Source organism: Bubalus bubalis, chromosome 3 (genome assembly GCF_019923935.1).
Source record: "Bubalus bubalis isolate 160015118507 breed Murrah chromosome 3, NDDB_SH_1, whole genome shotgun sequence".
NCBI lineage: Eukaryota > Metazoa > Chordata > Mammalia > Artiodactyla > Bovidae > Bubalus > Bubalus bubalis.
Genome location: NC_059159.1, coordinates 55804227 through 55821974, shown reverse-complemented (window position 1 = coordinate 55821974; position 17748 = coordinate 55804227). Strand labels below are relative to the sequence as shown.

Genomic DNA, 17748 nt, shown 5'->3' with positions numbered 1-17748 from the left:
CAGGAAGGATTTACTAGTGTCTCCCCCCACCCCCAAAAAAAGCCTTTTGCCCTTAATTTAAATCATTGTTTTTCTAGGGAAATTTAATTTGGGAAAAAAATGTTTTTCTAATTAACTGGAAGACTGTGTGCTATGCAAACAATAAAGATTCTTGTTTGAAAGTAATGCATGCCCCTGCTCCTCGAACTACCCAGGGAATTTAAAATAAAAAATGCAAGCGGCTCCAATCTCGTATGTTGCCAGACCTAAACAGAATTCCCAGATTCAGAGTTTTCACGTCAGTTCCCAATTTAAACCTCACAAGTGTGGAGTGGGTTCATGCTTTAGCAAGACAGATCTTCTCATCTCTAGAAATGACTATATTTGATCTTTCTCCGGATTTCTAGGCATGCTCCTCTCTCCCTCTCTCTTCCTCTTGTGCTATGGTTGGCCTGAAAGGTTAGAAACTGCACAATTAGATGGATCAAGGGAAGATTTCATAGTGCTCTGGTGCTGGGCTGGGCAGTCTAGCCAAATTCCATTCATTAGCTAAGGCGCTGGGTGAGTGTGGCCAGTAAAAATGCTGTTTTGGTTCCATAGAAGTGCTGATAGGGAATAGGAAATAAACTTTAATTTTGGGGGTCCTCAGAGGCAGTATAGACAAGTGAACAGCCTGGGATGCTGGGAATCTGAAAGCCAGGAATTAATCTCCATCTCAACTACTTATTAAGCAGCTCAAACAACTTCTGTTCTCTTTTGAGTGTAATTTTTTCTATTATAACACTGTTTTCTTATTCTTTAAGTACCAGGGTCAGATTTCTGTCTATCTTAGTCTTCAAGCATTCCAAAGTCATGAATCAAGGGTTCAGTTCACCCAATATATACTGAGCCACCTATATTGTGCTAGGTGCTAGGATAGATGCATGGTATTAATGGTATTGATGCAGCTTGGTTCAGGCTCTCAGAGAGCTCATAGACTAAAGAGGAGACAGATCTCTTAGATACAAAATAATAAAGTAAGTGCAATGTAACAATGTATTACAATTGCTCTGGGGAATTTTTCAAAGGGGCTTCCCTTGGAAAGCCAAGAAAAGCTGTGAAAAGGAAGGGTCCTGGAACCAGGAGTTTGAATGAAGTGGGTAGAAGATTTGGGGGAAGGCGAGCATACCAAAAGAGAAAACAGCATAAGCAATGGGCCTGAAGTCGAGTGGCTGGTGAGGCTCAAGTGGAAAGCTTGGTTAGGGCCTGGACAAGAAGATGCCTTTTACAGTCTGCCCGGCTGATGTGTGAAGAGGGTAGAACAACTTCTCTAGACTTTGAGTCATGTGAGATTTGAGGGAGAAGCTGGACAACAGCAAGTTTTAGATTTTTTTTTTTTAATCAATTGAAGAGAAACTAGACATTGCTGCAATGTTACCTCTTTATGCCTTTCCTTTTACACAGTCCTCATCACCACACAGTAGAGCATGCCTCACTGAGGCTCCGGCAGACTCTGGATGGCCTCTTCATTTATAACACTGTTACAACTCCAGGGTTTGTTAATCCCTCAAGCCACAACATGAGGCATGAAATTGACCTGCATTTTGACTAAGTTCTCTGCTTGCATACCCTAACGCTTCCAGTCATGCATTTTCTACCCTTCTCCCTGGGACATTTCTCCTTACATTATAGACTTCAAGTGACAAGGCCAAACCCTTAGGAGCTCTTTTTCTTCTTAAGCTTTCAGTCTGTGGTTTACATAACTGTCATCAGGAAAATGGTGATGGTTCAGCTAGAACTCTCTCGCCCAGCTGACATTTCTAAAGCTTAGATAAAAGCGAAATATTTGTTAAAATAGCAAATCACATTTAAAATATTCATAGCTATTTGATATAAATACACTGATTCACAGTTTGAGCCAGAGCCAAATGTTAAGAAATACTAACACCTAGGTTTTGTCTGGCACCTTTTTTACTAATGTTCAACTGCTGTGAGCTATTGCATGATTGAACCCTGCTTCTATGTCCCAGACCTAAGTAGAAACAGTTGCCCTAATCCTTATCTGAAAATTATAAGTCTTATATAGTCTTAAACTTCATATACACAGCTCCAACTCTTTAGGGATTTAGAGCAGACTTATAAGTGATTTTTCTCATGGCTTTAATATTAAATCTTTAAACTACCTACACATAACTTTCCAGAGAGACCTTACTAAGTTGCCTTCTTAGAACTCCCAATTGACTCTCAAAGTTATTTCTACTCACTCTATTTCCAGGAGTGAGCAGAATCACCTTTCTGTATGTCAAAAGAGCCCACCAACCCAAGGAAGTACATAGAGGGAAAACAACTACGTTTTTTCAGTCCATTCTAGGTTGTCCCAGAATGGACTGGCCATTCCAACGTGGAGAATTTTTTTCCTTTCACGTGAGTCTTCTCTTTCTCTAAATCCTTCCGCTGTTGAAATCTACACACATTATAAAACCAAATTAGACTTAAACGCTTAAACCTTTCTATTAACTCCTAAAGAGGACCATACCTCCCTACAAAACTGCTTCTATTTGTTTTTTTTTTTTTTTTTGCGTGCTGTTTTTCAAGAAGCCAGGCCCTCTTTTCCATCTGAAACATGCTTTGTAGAACGTATTTCAATAGAACATGACAGCATTTATTCAAAAATAAATTGTTGTTTCTTCAGAAATTGTAAAGACTGCATCTCTGAGAAACTTTTCATTAATCATTTATCAAATAATCTGCTCTTGTTCCCACTAATCCTTAGCCCTTCTTTTGGATATTACCCTGAATCCTCAGCCCAAAATCAGAAGCTCTTGATCCTCAGCCTTGGACTTGGGGCTTCACCACATCAGTCAACCATATATGTCTCAGTGGCAACCAAAGATATTTTTGTTTCTAGAATTTTCCTATATTCTTTGTTCTTTATAAATGTTCTTGCACATGTGCTACTGATTTTCATTTTGTTTGTGATAATTCCCTCAGTGACTGCTCTTTTTTCTTTAGCTTAAAATAATATGCAACATTATTCTCTGATTACAAACTCTCTCTAATTTGACTTTAGGAAACTTGGCTTTTTCAAGAGCTAAGCGCTCCTAAGCATAATAAAACATTTGGGAAAAAATTATACATATATACACACATATATAAAACACATATATTAAAATACATCCATAGATATATTTTTAGAATGTGTATTTATAATCAGGTATAGGCTTGATTTGAGAGTAAACACAAAACCTTAATCATTTGATTCTAATTAGACTTTATAATGTGCCTGAGAGCTTCAAAGGGCAAGAATTTGGAGAAAGAGAAGATTCACATGAGAAAAATATCTCTATGTTGGAAAACCAGTCTATTCTGAATTGTGTGTGTGTGAGCATGTGTACATATGCAAATGCACACAATAAAACAAATATATATGTATTTGATTTGTGAAATATTTAGTAAGCATCTTCTATGCACCAAGAACACAGATCCACGTGTGGATCTAGAGGGAAAAAATGACTAACTCTTTTCTTATTCTTAAATTTCCCAACGTCTAACAAGAAAAAGAGATACATACAATAAAGCATAATTATGTGCATTAAAGCTTATTTCTATACATATAAAGTACTTTGGGAACACAGAAAAAAAGATGTATTTAATTAATTATTCCTGAGGAATTTAGAGGGTTAGTAGGGTTTTGACAAGCAAAGTTGGAAGATGAACACAAGACAGAGGCATAAAAACATGCAGAATAATAGCCAGGCAACAGAGATTTATAAAGCAAGGACTTTGCTTTGGGAATGGCAGGACATAAGCATAGTAGAATAAGGTTGGGACTAGACTGTGAAGGTCCTTGAATGCCTTGTTAAGATTACATCTCACTTTGAAATCAACTAGACCCCGAGAAAAGATTTTAGGCAGAGAAACTAAATAATTTGATCTATATTTTAAAACTATAATGCAGGTTATAATAAGAAGATTGTATATAAGGATACGGATATGAACAGAAAAATCAATTAGGAGAGTTTATTAATTAGGCCTAAAAAAAAATCAATTGCAGAATGGATGCTCATGATTATGAGAGTCTGCTCTAGAATAGCTTCAGTGAGGGAAGAGAGGAAATTTATGGGTGGCATTTAAAAACAGAATTTACTGGGTATAGTAATCAACCGGTTGTGAGGAACTGGAGAAAAAGAGGAGGAAAGGATGCACCGAGTTTTAGGTTGGTAGACTAGATGTGTGGCAAAGTCATGAGTGGGAATTAAGAAAAAGAGAAGAGTAACATTCCTATAAGAAAAAGTACTTAATGGAGTACTTCCACAAGCAGAGGAATTGTCTTGAGTCTGGGGGAGCAGCAGGATTTAGACGGTTTGGCTTAATTTTGAAGTATTTAAGTGTCATAGAGAATATAATTTAAATCTTAAGGTTTATAGCTTGTCATCATGAGGTTTAGAAACATGCAGGCCTTGTCATCCATGTGACTTAAGCTCACGCTTCATTTAGGGTTGCCTCAAATCCTGCCGTGTATAAACGGTCACTTAAGACGCTTTTTACTGATGATGTACAATGTCTCTCTCCTGACCATGGGTTTATCCAGCCAGTGGAAAATGTTAGGAAAGAGCATGTCTCACAGTAAAATGGGGTGTTACAATTTGAGTGTTAGGTTTAACTGTGAATGAACACCCGTTCTGGAGATGTCAGGCGTATGGGGAGCACTAAAGAGGTCAGCCACAAATCCCAAATTCTCCAGCTGAAAAGAAGCCAATGAAAAAGCCTGGAAGACACTATCATGGAGGAGAAGCAAAGCCAGAGGAGTAGAGCGTAGGACACTAAAAAAAGAGAATTATTCTAGAAGGAGGAGTCAAATTATGCAGGAGGGCATGAAAGGAGGCTTCCTTATTTGTGAGAAGAATACCCCTGGGATCTTCAAGTAAATCTCTCAGTAAAATGGTGAACCAGAAACCAGACCTGGGGAACAAATAGAAGGTAATATCCTAATGAATCCTTCACTTCTAACATGTAATAAATAACTTATCTTCTATACACAACAAACTTGTATATAATATGTCTTAGCATGTGTGTATCTATACGCATAAATACATACCAGGTGGCACTGGGATAAAGAACCTGCCTGCCACTGCAGGAGACTTAAGAGATGCAGGTTCGATCTCTGGGTCAGGAAGATCCCCTGGAGAAGGGCATGGCAATCCACTCCTGTATTCTTGCCTAGAGAATCCCATGAACAGAAGAGCCTGGCCAGCTACAGTCCACGAGGTCACAAAGAGTCATACACGACTAAAGTGACTTAGCACACACAATCACTATTGAGTGAATGAGTGCTTTTTTCCTGCTTTTGTTTTAAAAAATAATGGTGGACATGGAAACTGCCTTACCCTGAGAATTGTTAGATTGCCAATATAGGGGAAAGATGATAAACTTCACTGTTTTTGAGAGAGATTCTTGATAGATGACTCTTCTTCCTTTTTCTTTCCCTATTTTTCTCTCTCCCTCTCTTTCCCCCCACCCTCCCGTTTCCATCCAGTGGAATGGAGCATGTCTAAAGACTTTTGTCCTCTGGCTGGAGAAATCATCATGGAAAACCTGCAGACCCTGAAATACACAATCACAGGACTTACAACGGTAAACGCCATGTCCTCCCGTCACACTCCCTGCTCCCCTGCCCCTGATGTCTGTGCTGGGATATTCGTAGCAAATGCCTACTTTGGAAGCAACAGCCAACGCCCATTCCTCTGGCAACAACTGCCACTCATTAAGCATGATATGTCTGGTATCCATAATCTGAACCCCACAAAGGAGAGAGCAGACAGCATGAACTACTTTGTAAGCTGCCATGTTCTACAGAGATCAGAAAAAGACTGGCCTCATGCAAGCCTTGAAAGCTGCTGCTTTCTGGATCACAGTTTAATCTCGGGGCTGGGGGGAGGGATCAAAGGCTCTCAGAGATCCAATTTTGACTCCCTGTCTGATGGTAAAAATAACAGCCTCATCTAACCCTCACCCCGACAGCCTCGGTTGAGATCAGTCATCAACTGGAGTCACACAATTTCCTGAGAGAAATCCTTTTCCCCTGATTACAGAAAAAAAAAAAAAAAAAAAGTGTGTCTAAATCTGCTTTCACAAAAAAAGAAATTATATATGGTGGCTGTACACTTCTCAGTAACTTGAACCAATTTAAACTGTAAATGAAAAACTGGAACAAACTGTGCTTATTTGTTTAACCAGTCTAAATGTTAATTATTTATAGAACTACAAGCTATATGAGCATATGAAATGCAGTATATAAAAAACACCTAACAACTCAGTTCAGACTGGAACAAACCCTATATTTCCTCAAACAATTAATGCAACTAAACTGGATCATCAATTTTGTTTTAACTAAAAAGGTTTCAGGTAAACTTGAACCTGTATTATTTTCTATCCAACTCAAATAATTAATATCTTAGGACCTTCAAATGTGAGAGGCAGAGGGAGAATTTTCTTGTTTTTCTAAAAGGCTAAAACAGTTATCTGTAAAGCATAATCCTGAAGCCCAGAATTAAAAAGCTGTGTTAGGTTGCACTTCTTCAAGTTTGAACCAGCTTATTCTAAGAGAATTCTTGGTGGTTGGGTCATCATCACAGAATCTTAACTTTTCATCTTACTTACACGTCTATACCAGGGGCCAAAACTATGGATTAGCAGAACAAACAAACCCCTGAGTGGGTGGCCCCCAGAGATGCTATCGGCATCTGATTCCCAACACTATAGCTCACACGATGGAAGAGGGCCAGAGAGAACCCAAGGGAATTTCCACTGCTTAAAAGAAAAAGTGATATGGTGATAAAAATGGAAAACTCTCCACAGAGGATTCTCTAATATTTGAACTAATTTTTATAGGGATTAAGTTTTTCCACTTGGCCGTCCAATGAGAGTAATGCAGACACTATCCTAATCACATAAAAGCCTAGAAGCAGATTTACACTTCTACAGAATCTCCATAACGTTGAGGTACATAGAAACCCATTTTTAATGTTATAAAAATTAAGTTTATAATAGGTAAGGCCACTATTATTAACTCCCTAGCCAAGGCTCTACAAAGATTGCTATTTTTTTTTTTTAACTTCAAACACTATTTTACAGATTTTACAAGCAACGTTTTAACAAGTGCTGACTTCTGAAATACCCTTCTGGGGGAGAAAAAAATATTCCTCAAAGCAAAAACATAAAACCATACAAAACATTTTAAAAACACTATAATCAGACGAAAAACAACTTAATTCTTTTTTACAAATTGACGCGTATGAGACCTCCCTGGTGGTCCAGTGGTTAAGACTCCACACCGTCACCGCAGCTGCACAGGGAACAGGTTGGATCCTGACCGGGGAACTGAGATCCCACCCGCCAGGGGCATGGCCAAAAATAAATAAATACAGAGAAGTCCAGTTTATTTACAATGTTATATTAGTTTCAGGTGTAGAATGTCGTGATCCAATATTTTTATAGATCATACGTCATTTGAAGTTATAAAATATCGGCTATATTCCCAGTGTTGTACATTACATACTTGCTGTGTCTTCTTAATTTTTTACCGAGTGGTTTCTACCTCTTAATTCTCTTCTCCTTTCTCTCTCCTCCCTACTTCTCTCTCCCTACTGGTAACCACTGATTGTTCTCTGTATCTGTGAGTCTGTTTCCTTTTTGTTATATTTACTAGTTTGTTTTATTTTTTAGACTCTACATATAAGTGATATCATACAGTATTTATCTTTTTCTGGTTTATTTCACTAAGCATAATATCCTCTGGGCCCATCCATGTTGTTGCAAATGGCAAAACTTCACTCTATGGCTGAGTCCATTGTCTGTGTGTATGTGTGTGTGTGTGTGTGTGTGTATGTGTGGTGTATATGCGTGTGTGTGTATCACATCTTCTTTATCCATTCATATGCCGATGGACACAGATTGCTTCCATACCTTGGTTATTGTAAATAATGCGGCTATGAACATTCAGATGAATATATCTTTTGAAATCAGTGTTTTGCTTTCTTTGGATAAATATCTGGATGTGGAATTGCTGGATCATATTGAAGTTCTTTTTTTTTTTTTTTTGAGGAACCTCCACACAGCCACAACTCCTTAATTCTTGATATCTTAAGACATTAAAGATATAAACTATTGTTTTAATAATGGTTTTTAAAAGGAAGTAACATCAAAGATTTAATTTAAAAAAATTGAGTAAAGAATATTTATTACAGTATTATTTATTGTATCGTAAAATGTGGAAACGATCTGCCCACCGATGAGGGATTGGTTAAATAAATAAATGTGTTTAACCAAAGTGGAGTACTATGCAACCACTGAAAGAATGGAGCAGACCTTTAATTATTAATCTGAAAATGTGTTCATTACAACTTGTCAATTTTATAAAGCAAGATGATCAGTTAGAAAAAGGTGATAGCATATGCCACTAGGGAGCAGAAAAAAAGGAAAAACAGATAAAGGGTGAGAAATTGCAGGTTTTGGTAAACCATACAGGACTATGACTTAAAAACTGGTGTATAATATTTGGGGGGAGGCCAGGAAAAACAACTATGATATTCCAATTTTGGAAAAAAGAAAGCACAAAGAAATTAAGAGGGCACCCCAAACACATCTATTATCATGTAAAACCATAGTAGTCAAGAAAAGCTAGACAGTTAAAGTGTGGGTCATGGGATGAATGAGTTCATCAGACACAGAGTAAAACTGACTAAATAAAAGTCCCAGTGCGTCATTCTCTCTGTTTCGATACTTTGCAGGGCCAACAGTATTTTGTCCAAGTGTCGGCTTATAACATGAAAGGATGGGGACCTGCTCAGACCACGACGCCAGCATGTGCCTCTCCTTCTAGTAGGTGGTGGCTGTGAGCTCTCCCAAGCCTGGCCAGGCTCCAACTCCAATTCCATCCTCGGGATGCCACTGCCATTCCCTCTCCCCACTGCTTCGGACTAACAAGACCTCCTCAGAGTAGCATCTGGCCACGTAATGAATGAGTCCTCTGCAGAAATGTTTCCCTGGGAGGCAACTCAGTGGAATGAAAGAAGGGGGAATCTGGAACCAGCAAAACTGAATTTGATACCCATTATACATTTTATTAGCTGCATGGCCTTAAAGATTTCCTTAAACTCTCTGGGTCTCAATTCAACATCTGTAGAATGGGTAGGATCATACCCTTCACAGGGCTTTTGTGGGGAGGTACTGAAATGTCATACTAGGACGGGCTGGCCCCGAGTACATGCAATCCACTTTAGCTCTCACCTCCCCTCCCTCACCAAAAGTCTAGCAAATCTTACTTACATTCCGTCCTTATTAACAGGCACTCTGCTACACTCTGCCAAAAACAAAATCTGTAATATTTGTAATGGTGGCGGAAAAACCCAGCAAAGCCCCTTAGTTTAAAATTAATAATTTATGTGTGGTATATTTGGTAATTCTCTATTAACCAGAAAATTTAATAAGAAGAAATATCTCCAGACATACCACAATATGACAGATTTTTCTGTATGATAAATCTATTGCTCTGAATTATATTTTAATTTAAAAAGAAATCTTCACTAATGTGATCATTTTAAATGGTATCACATGTTCTTGTGAAAGTGCAAACTGCTCCATCCTTTGTGGAAAACAATGTTTATATTATATCAACTGCTATAAGAACATTCATTTCTTTCTATCCCATAATTATACATCTAAGAATATAACCTAAAGAAACAGATGCAGAGACACAATCATGAACAAACATGGGCACTGCAGCAATATATTGATATAGTGAACTATCATGTGTGATGGGGAGAACAAATTCCAATATCAACTTCATGGTTAAATAAAACATGATGATTAGGGATCCACACTATAGAGCAATATACAACCGTTAAAAACGGTGTTTTTAAAAAACCAACATTGTATAGAAGACATTCATATAGTATAAGTTTTATATAAACAAATTTCACAGATTTTTCTCATTTAAACTGTGAGTCTGACCACAATTAGGTAGGTGCATCTGCATATAATTATTAAAATTTAACAGTGGATATTTAGGCTACAAGATTATAGGCTCTTTGGTTTCCTTTTTATACGTTTATGCATTTTTCAAGTATTCTAATAGCGCTTACCTGGGAGAAACCATGAACCAGGTGGTACATTATGAGCTCTCAGAGTTGGTATGTCACTTAACCCCAACAGCAGTGTTGTTCCCATCTTGTGGACAAACATCACCATGATCCTCTGCGTCACTATGAACACCAGCGCTGACATTTCTAAAGCTGCTCATACGCTGCATGTTGACCTAAGAATTTTATACTGATTAAGTCAATCTTCATAACAAACCTGTTGAGGTGATTTTTACTATTTTACTGATGAGGGAACTATTAATGTTGATGTACATAACACACACACATATAGCCCAACAACACAAAATTAGCAAGTACTGAAGCCAAGTCTAAACCCTGTGTCCCTTGCTCTTAACCACCATGCTCTCCTCCTCCTCTTCTAATAAGGAAATTAGGATTGAGAGAAGATGTTGCCTTGCCCAGGATCACAACTTTGGTACATGGCTGAGCCAGGATTAAGTCGGAACTAGTCAAGACTCTATGCAGTAACTAGCGCCCTGCTATCAGGCAGACAATCAGACTAAAAGCCAACCAGCCAATACCAACTCCTGCCTGCAGTGGATTATTGCTGTTGTTGTTCAGTCGCTCAGTCGTGTCTGACTCTTTATGACCCCATAGACTGCAGCACGCCAGGCTTCCCTGTCCTTCACTGTCTCCTGGAGATTGCTCAAATTCATGTCCATTGAGTCAAAGATGCCATCCAACCATCTCATCCTTGTCCTCCCTTCTCCTCCTGCCTTCAACCTTTCTCAGCAGCAGGGTCTTTTCCGGTGAGTTGGCTGTTCACATCAGGTGACCAAATTATTGGAGCTTCAGCTTCAGCATCAGTCCTTCCAATGAATATTCAGGGTTGATTTTCTTTAGGATTCACTGGTTTGATCTCCTTTTTGGCCAAGGGACTCTCAGAAGTCTTCTCCTACACCCCAGTTAGAAAGCATCAATTCTTCAGCGCTCAGCCTTCTTTATGGTTCAACTCTCACATCCATGCATGACTATTGAAAAACCATAGCTTTGGCTATACAGACCTTTTTCAGCAAAATGATGTCTCTGCTTTCCAATATGCTATCTAGGTTTGTTGCAGATTTTCTTCCAAGGAGCAACCATCTTTTAATTTCATGGCTGCAGTCAATGTCTGCAGTGATTTTGGAGTCCAAGAAAATAAAGTCTGTCATTATTTCCATTTTTTCCCATCTATTTGCAAGAAGTGATTGGACTGGATGCCATGATCTTAGTTTTTTGAATGTTGAGTTTTAAGACAGCTTTTTAACTCTCCTCTTTCACCTTCATCAAGAAGCTCTTTAATTCCTCTTCATTTTCTGCCACTGGATGATTATCAATATTTCTGAGGTTATTGATATTTCTCCTGGTTATTGATATTTCTGAGGTTATTGGTATTTCTTCTAGCAATCTTGATTCCAGATTGTGATTCATTCAGCCCAGCATTTCGCATGATGTACTCCACATATAAGTTAAATAAGCAGGGTGACAGTATACAGCCTTGATGTACTCCTTTCCCAATTTTGAACCAGTCCATTGTTCCATGTCCAGCTCTAACTGTTGCTCCTTGACTTGCATACAGGTTTCTTAGAGGCAGGTAAGATGGCCTGGTATTCCCATCTCTTCAAGAATTTTCCACAGTTTTTGTGATCCACACAAAGGCTTTAGCAGAGTCAATGAAGCAGGAGTAGATGTTTTTTCTGGAATTCTCTTGCTTTTTCTATGATCCAATAGATGTTGGCAATTTGATCTCTGGTTCCTCTGCCATTTCTAAACCCAGCTTGTACATCTGCAAGTTCTCAGTTCACGTACTACTGAAGCCTAGCTTGAAGGATTTTGAGCATTACCTTGCTAGCATGTGAAATAAGTGCAATTGTGCAGCAGTTTGAACATTCTTTGACATTGTCCTTCTTTGGGATTGGAATGACAACTGACCTTTTCCAGTCCTGTGGCCATTGCTGAGTTTTCCAAATTTGCTGGCATATTGAGTGCAGGACTTTCACAGCAGCATCCTTTAGGATTTTAAATCGTTCAGCTGGAATTCCCCATCACCTCCACTAGCTTTGCTCATAGTAATGCTTCCTAAGGCCCGCTTCACCCTCCAGGATGTCTGGCTCTAGGTGAGTGACCACACCATCATGGTTATTTGGGTCATTAAGAACTTTATTATAGAGTTCTTCTGTGTATTCTTGTCTCTTGTGGATTCAGATAGCTAAATCAGACCATACAAAGCCTTGGACCACAAATACCAAAGATCTCTAAGACTCCTGACTCCCCTAGCGTTTGTTGATTTAATAACTATTCCAGTCTTACCTGGGCATCTTTCTTACTGAAGGCTTGCCAGAAACACGTGTGGGGAATATTGCAAGATTAAGATAAGATACTACTATACTGTCTAGTATACTAAGATACTTAAGGATCCAATCTCATTCCAGGGTGGGACAGAGAGGAAGGATGTGTATTTTTGAAGATGGAAGGATAACAGGAATAGAAAAGCAAAAAAAAAAAAAAAAAAAAGGAGGGAAAAAACAGTATGCCTGAAGGTGTAAAAGGGGGGAAGCCACTCCAAATGCATACCCCACGCAAGTTCTGACTTATGTGTTTACTTATAAACATCAGATGGATCCTGGTTCTGTAAACCTCAAATTCTATTCAGATACTCTCCCTCACAGCTCATTTGAAGAGCTTTCTCCAGAATGAAAAGAACAGTTGTCCAGGGCTGGGAAGAGTTACTTATTACTCGGTAATTAACATAGCAAATGGCAACACTTTCTAAAACAGCACATTTGATTAGTAGGGGTATCTGGCAAAGAACTGAAATCGAAACATGTCATTACAGTCGCTGCAGACTTGCCATGTCACTTGGAAAGAACAATATAAAAACACTCTGGTTCTATTTATAAACAGAGTATGACATTGTGATGTAACATATATCAGCATTCAGATATTTACTAGAGGACAATGTATTCTAACATGACAGAGTAATTGGAAATTTGGTAATATGTTCCAGTAAGCTATAAAGCTTTTTAAAATATTTTTACAAAAGGCCTTAATGTGTTTTTATAGACTGATGTTAAACGGCATGGTACGTACCAAGAGAACAGGACCCAGACAGGCTTGTCTGAGTTACGATCAGGAGAGCCCTGATATCGCCAGCGAATGTAAGCTCTGCGTTGTGTTGCAACTGGAGTGTTCTTGTTACCAGAACAGTGAACAGTATTATGTGGCACAATCTGCTCTTTTCCTACCACACTAAGTTTATTCCTGTCAGGTTCCTGATTTCTTAATATATTTTCAATTTTCTTCCTCATCCCTAAAGTCTCCTATTTTATGTAGTCATCAGAACCTTCCAAACATCTATGAGAAAAACTCATTCTTTCCAAAAACCTTGGCATCACGTCCAGTGCTCACTAAGGCTGCAATTTAGCATTAGCAATTTTCTAATGTATCATAAAGTCATCAGTTCAAGCTCACCTCTGATGTAATAGGGCTCAGCTGAAAGGGCCAGGTCTAATTCATCTCCCCCTGAATTGATGGCAGTATTAACACTCATTAGAATGTATGAGTACGTTCAGAGTCATGTAGTAATTCAGCCACCCAGGAGTCTCGCTCAAGCAAACAGCTTTGCTCATCTTATCTGAGTACTTCAGATATATTCACCTAAGAGAAAAAAACACATAACAGCCTCTGGGAATTCATGAGAGCATTGTTTATTCTCACTGTGTCCAGATACCAGGGACACTATAGATAGTCCAAGGGCCACTTGGAATTTGTTTCCTTGGACATTTCTAAATTTCCCAGTAAAAGCTCTTTCCTAGCCCATTCTACATGAACACCATCATGTTTCAAGTCACAATGCTTTACCAACATTTAATGAGCATCTCCAGTGTGCCCAGAATAGTGCTTTACTTACATTATTCCTCTGAAACCACAAATAACCTAAAAAAGAGATTCAAAAGCTCACTTTACAGAGAAGAGCCCTGAGGCAGAGAGAAATTAAGTCACGGTTTCTGCCAACAAGGCACAGCATCCACAGAAAGCACCTATGCCAACTCCCTGTCTCGAGTCGACCACAACTAAGCCACAGCACAGACTCCAACCAGACTCCCACCCTCCCTCTCAACAGAAAACAAAAACAAAAACACCACCATGGTATAAGGAAATGAGCGCTGTACAGAGGGTCATGAGACTATGTTATAGTCCTGGCTACGCCACCAACAAGCTGAATAATTTAGAACTGGAATGGCTCTCTCCGGGCCTTCATTTTCTGAGAGGTGCAAAAGGAAGATGGGTACATGGTGAATAGATGAGAAGGAAGAGGGATTAGAAAATCTCCGAGGCCTTCCACTTCAAAGGGAATTATCTGCTAAGGTAAGAAATGATGTTTCCATATACACCATTCAGGGAGTTCACCAATGAGGTCCCTTCTTTTTAAATTATTACTTACATAAGGCTTGCCATGTAACACTGTGCTGAATATCTAATATAATACACCTCTCATTTAATCCTCACAAAAATCCTGCCAGATAGATACTATACCCCTTTTTCATACTACTGAGTCAAGTCGCTGTCAGCTTACAGATACCAAACTAGGAATCAGAAGTGTTAGGGTTTAAAACCAGACTTATCTGACTCCATAACCTGAGTCCTTTCTGACTATGCTGAACTGCTTGGCCTGGGATGGACCAGTCCAGAATGCTTTTACTGAACATAACTGCCATGGCAGCGTTCCCTCATAGCTCAGCTAGTAAAGAATCCACATGCAGTGCAGGAGATGCCGGTTAGATTCCTGGGTTGGGAAGATCCACTGGAGAAGGGAGAGGCTACCCACTCCAGTATTCTTGCCTGAGAATTCCATGGACTGTATAGTCCGTGGGGTCACAGAGAGTCAGACACAGCTGAGCAACTCTCACTTTCACTTCACTTTCAACTGTCATGGCATCAGCTTAGCAAGAGGCTGAACAAGAGAGACTCGCTATTTTAAAATAACTCTAGGTGGAAGGAACTTGAAACTTGTTCAATTAGAACTTAAGCCTCAGATATATTCATGAACTAACTGGCCTTTCTTGAAAAGAATGTCTACCAATTTTAGAGAAAGCATTTAAACTAAGAAGCACTTTAAGTTGCTGCTTTTGAAAGATCCAGAAAGTAAAAGCCAGGGGGAAAGAGATTAGAGGAGGAAAGGGATGGACTTTGAAATGGCTGACCTGCTGAAAATAAATAAATAAATAAATAAAACTAGAGTTGGAGACAGCAGAATTATAATCTTGATATTAGTCCCATACGGATTATTACTTTTGATATCATCATAGCCAAATGGAATGAAAATAGAAGGGGGAGAAAAATCTCAGTGGGTATTGCAATTTAAATTTGCCATGTAAGCTAATACTGTATATTTAGAGACTGAGCAGACAGGGTGGTTGGTGGCTCAGAGTATGTGGAGGAGCTGCCGTGCCAGCTAACCAAAGCAGACATTCATTAGAGCTAAAATGTAGATTTCCATTTCTTGGCATCTGACATGGGCTCTTTCCTTGGAAAGAAATGTCAATTTGGCCAAAAGTGTGAAACCTACAATAAAAGCATTGGGACTGTGGATTTCATCTAGTCTGCACATTCCCACCCCTTTCTTTCCTTCTGTGGGAATGCAGTCGCGACCTGGGGTGCTGAATGGAGAGGTGACAGGGGAACTGATTAGGACACGGATGCTCAAAAGGAGGGTAAGGAGCTGCGGGAGGGGACACTGGACTCCCAAATCCTCTATTTTCTTTTGGCTTTCGATTACCATTTTCTCTTGCCTTAAAACGGCCCAACACAAGACACCAACCACAATTACTGTTTTGTACAGGGCCTGAACAATGGCAGCTTCCAAACCCTTGGCAGTCCCTGCTCCTTGTGCGAGTGCTGGGTGCTCATCCACAGAGCCTGTGGGTAGTATAAGTACAACCCAGCTCCCGAGGCCAGGCAGGGAGGAGGCCTCTCCTACTTGAGAATTTCACTCTGTTTGTTTCTTTTGTTCAATAGACTGGAAAGACTATGACGACAGAGCACCCAGACACAAGGGACAGAGTGAAGTTTTGGAAGGTCTGCTGCAGCAGGTCCGAGCCCTTCATCAGCATTATAGTTGCCGGGGTAAGGATAAAAATCTCCTCCGGGCCATCGACTGAGGTCTCGGTGGCGCCGGTAATTTTAGCAGCTTCCTAACTGGGTCATACCTTCTCATTCATCAAGGAGGGAGAGAGATATTAATATTTGTACATCTGGAATCACTTTACAGCACTATCTTGCTTTAACCCTTGAGAAGAGACTCTCCCTTCCGTCCCTTCCTCTTTCTTGCGCACCCTCACTCCATAGGAACAGTTTGCACACAAGCACAGGAAAAATAGCGACTGCCACTAGTTTTGTTTAAACTGCACCTTCACAGAGCCTCTCCGTGTGCCGGGTCTTTGGGACGTTCACCCTCAGACTTTTTGCCTGCAACAAAAATTCTCTGAGCATCCTGTGGAAGCCCAACCAATTGTATCAGCAAACTTTTGTGTGTATTTATAATAAAGTTTACACGCAATTTCACTTTCAATATCTCTTTTCATCCTCATTTTGGAAATTATCCCTGAGGCTAAGTGACTTGACCAAGGCAAAATGCCAAGAAGAAACAGAATCAAGATACCAACCTAGATTTTCTGTCTCCAAGCCAGTCTTCTTGTTACACCTCAATTTGTGTCCCACTCTTCCATCAGGACAGGGCGCTGGCTTTTACTCTCCCCCTGAATTTTAATCTTTCCCTGTACTACTGCTCACGACAAAGTAGGGCACACCTTCTCTAGACATAGCTAACTATACCCAGAAAATCTCTGCAAAGCTTTAAAAAGATTATTTTCTACTTGAGCTGTTCAAATGGGACAGGGTCAGGTTTCTGATTGGTGTAATGATTTGTGGAGCAGGCACTTAGTTTTATTTGGAGAATTAAAAGTTCCATAAAGTTTTCATTTTCCATGCTCCTTCACCCATCAGAACTCTAACTGCATTGTATTCTCTAGAAGAGGGCACTGCTGGACCAGCTAGGTTAGAAATCTATGGTTGAAACTAAGAAATGCTAAACGGGTTTTGACTGGGTATAAGAAAATCATATTAAGCACTAGCAAAAGTTGTTCCCAGTTGCTATATAGCTATATAGAGCTGTTAAGAAATGCCAGCTATAGCTAGAAATGAGGGCAAGTGTTTGCAAGAAAATCATGTTCTAATGAGTGGCTGGTTCATTAGGAAATGTGAATATGCATGGAGGAAGCTTGAGAAGGAAACCCAAGGGGAATTTCATTCTTGGATCTCTAGGAAAACTTTAGCCAGAAAAGAGCCTTCAACATTCCACACTGGCCAAAATACCCTCAGTTCTCAGTTATCCAGGGCCCATTTAACCAAGTCAGGTGTTACCTAGGCTCCTTTCTCTTCTTCTGCCTTTCCATCATTTCCCTGTCCCTCAGCTCCTGCATGGCATGCAAAAATGATAAAGCAATTGGATAGATTTTTCTTTGCAACTCATAAGCCATTTTGTGTTTTCTGATAAAGATCAGAGGGGTGAAGCTAACACTATTCGTGGAATGAGGGATTGTTTTTTATATTATCTGAGGATTTAGATGCTCTCACCAATACCACTGGTTCA

General features: G+C 39.5%; 1 protein-coding gene across 1 annotated transcript in view; it reads left to right on the top strand.

The window, feature by feature from the left end:
• Window positions 1-17748, top strand: part of ANKFN1 (ankyrin repeat and fibronectin type III domain containing 1) — a 190422-nt gene that overhangs the window by 101117 nt on the left and 71557 nt on the right. Inside the window, exons 6-8 of the mRNA XM_006076245.3 lie at window positions 5495-5592; window positions 8748-8838; window positions 16116-16223. Of these exons, the coding sequence (XP_006076307.1) occupies window positions 5495-5592; window positions 8748-8838; window positions 16116-16223 (297 nt within the window). The remainder of the gene's footprint in view (window positions 1-5494; window positions 5593-8747; window positions 8839-16115; window positions 16224-17748) is intronic.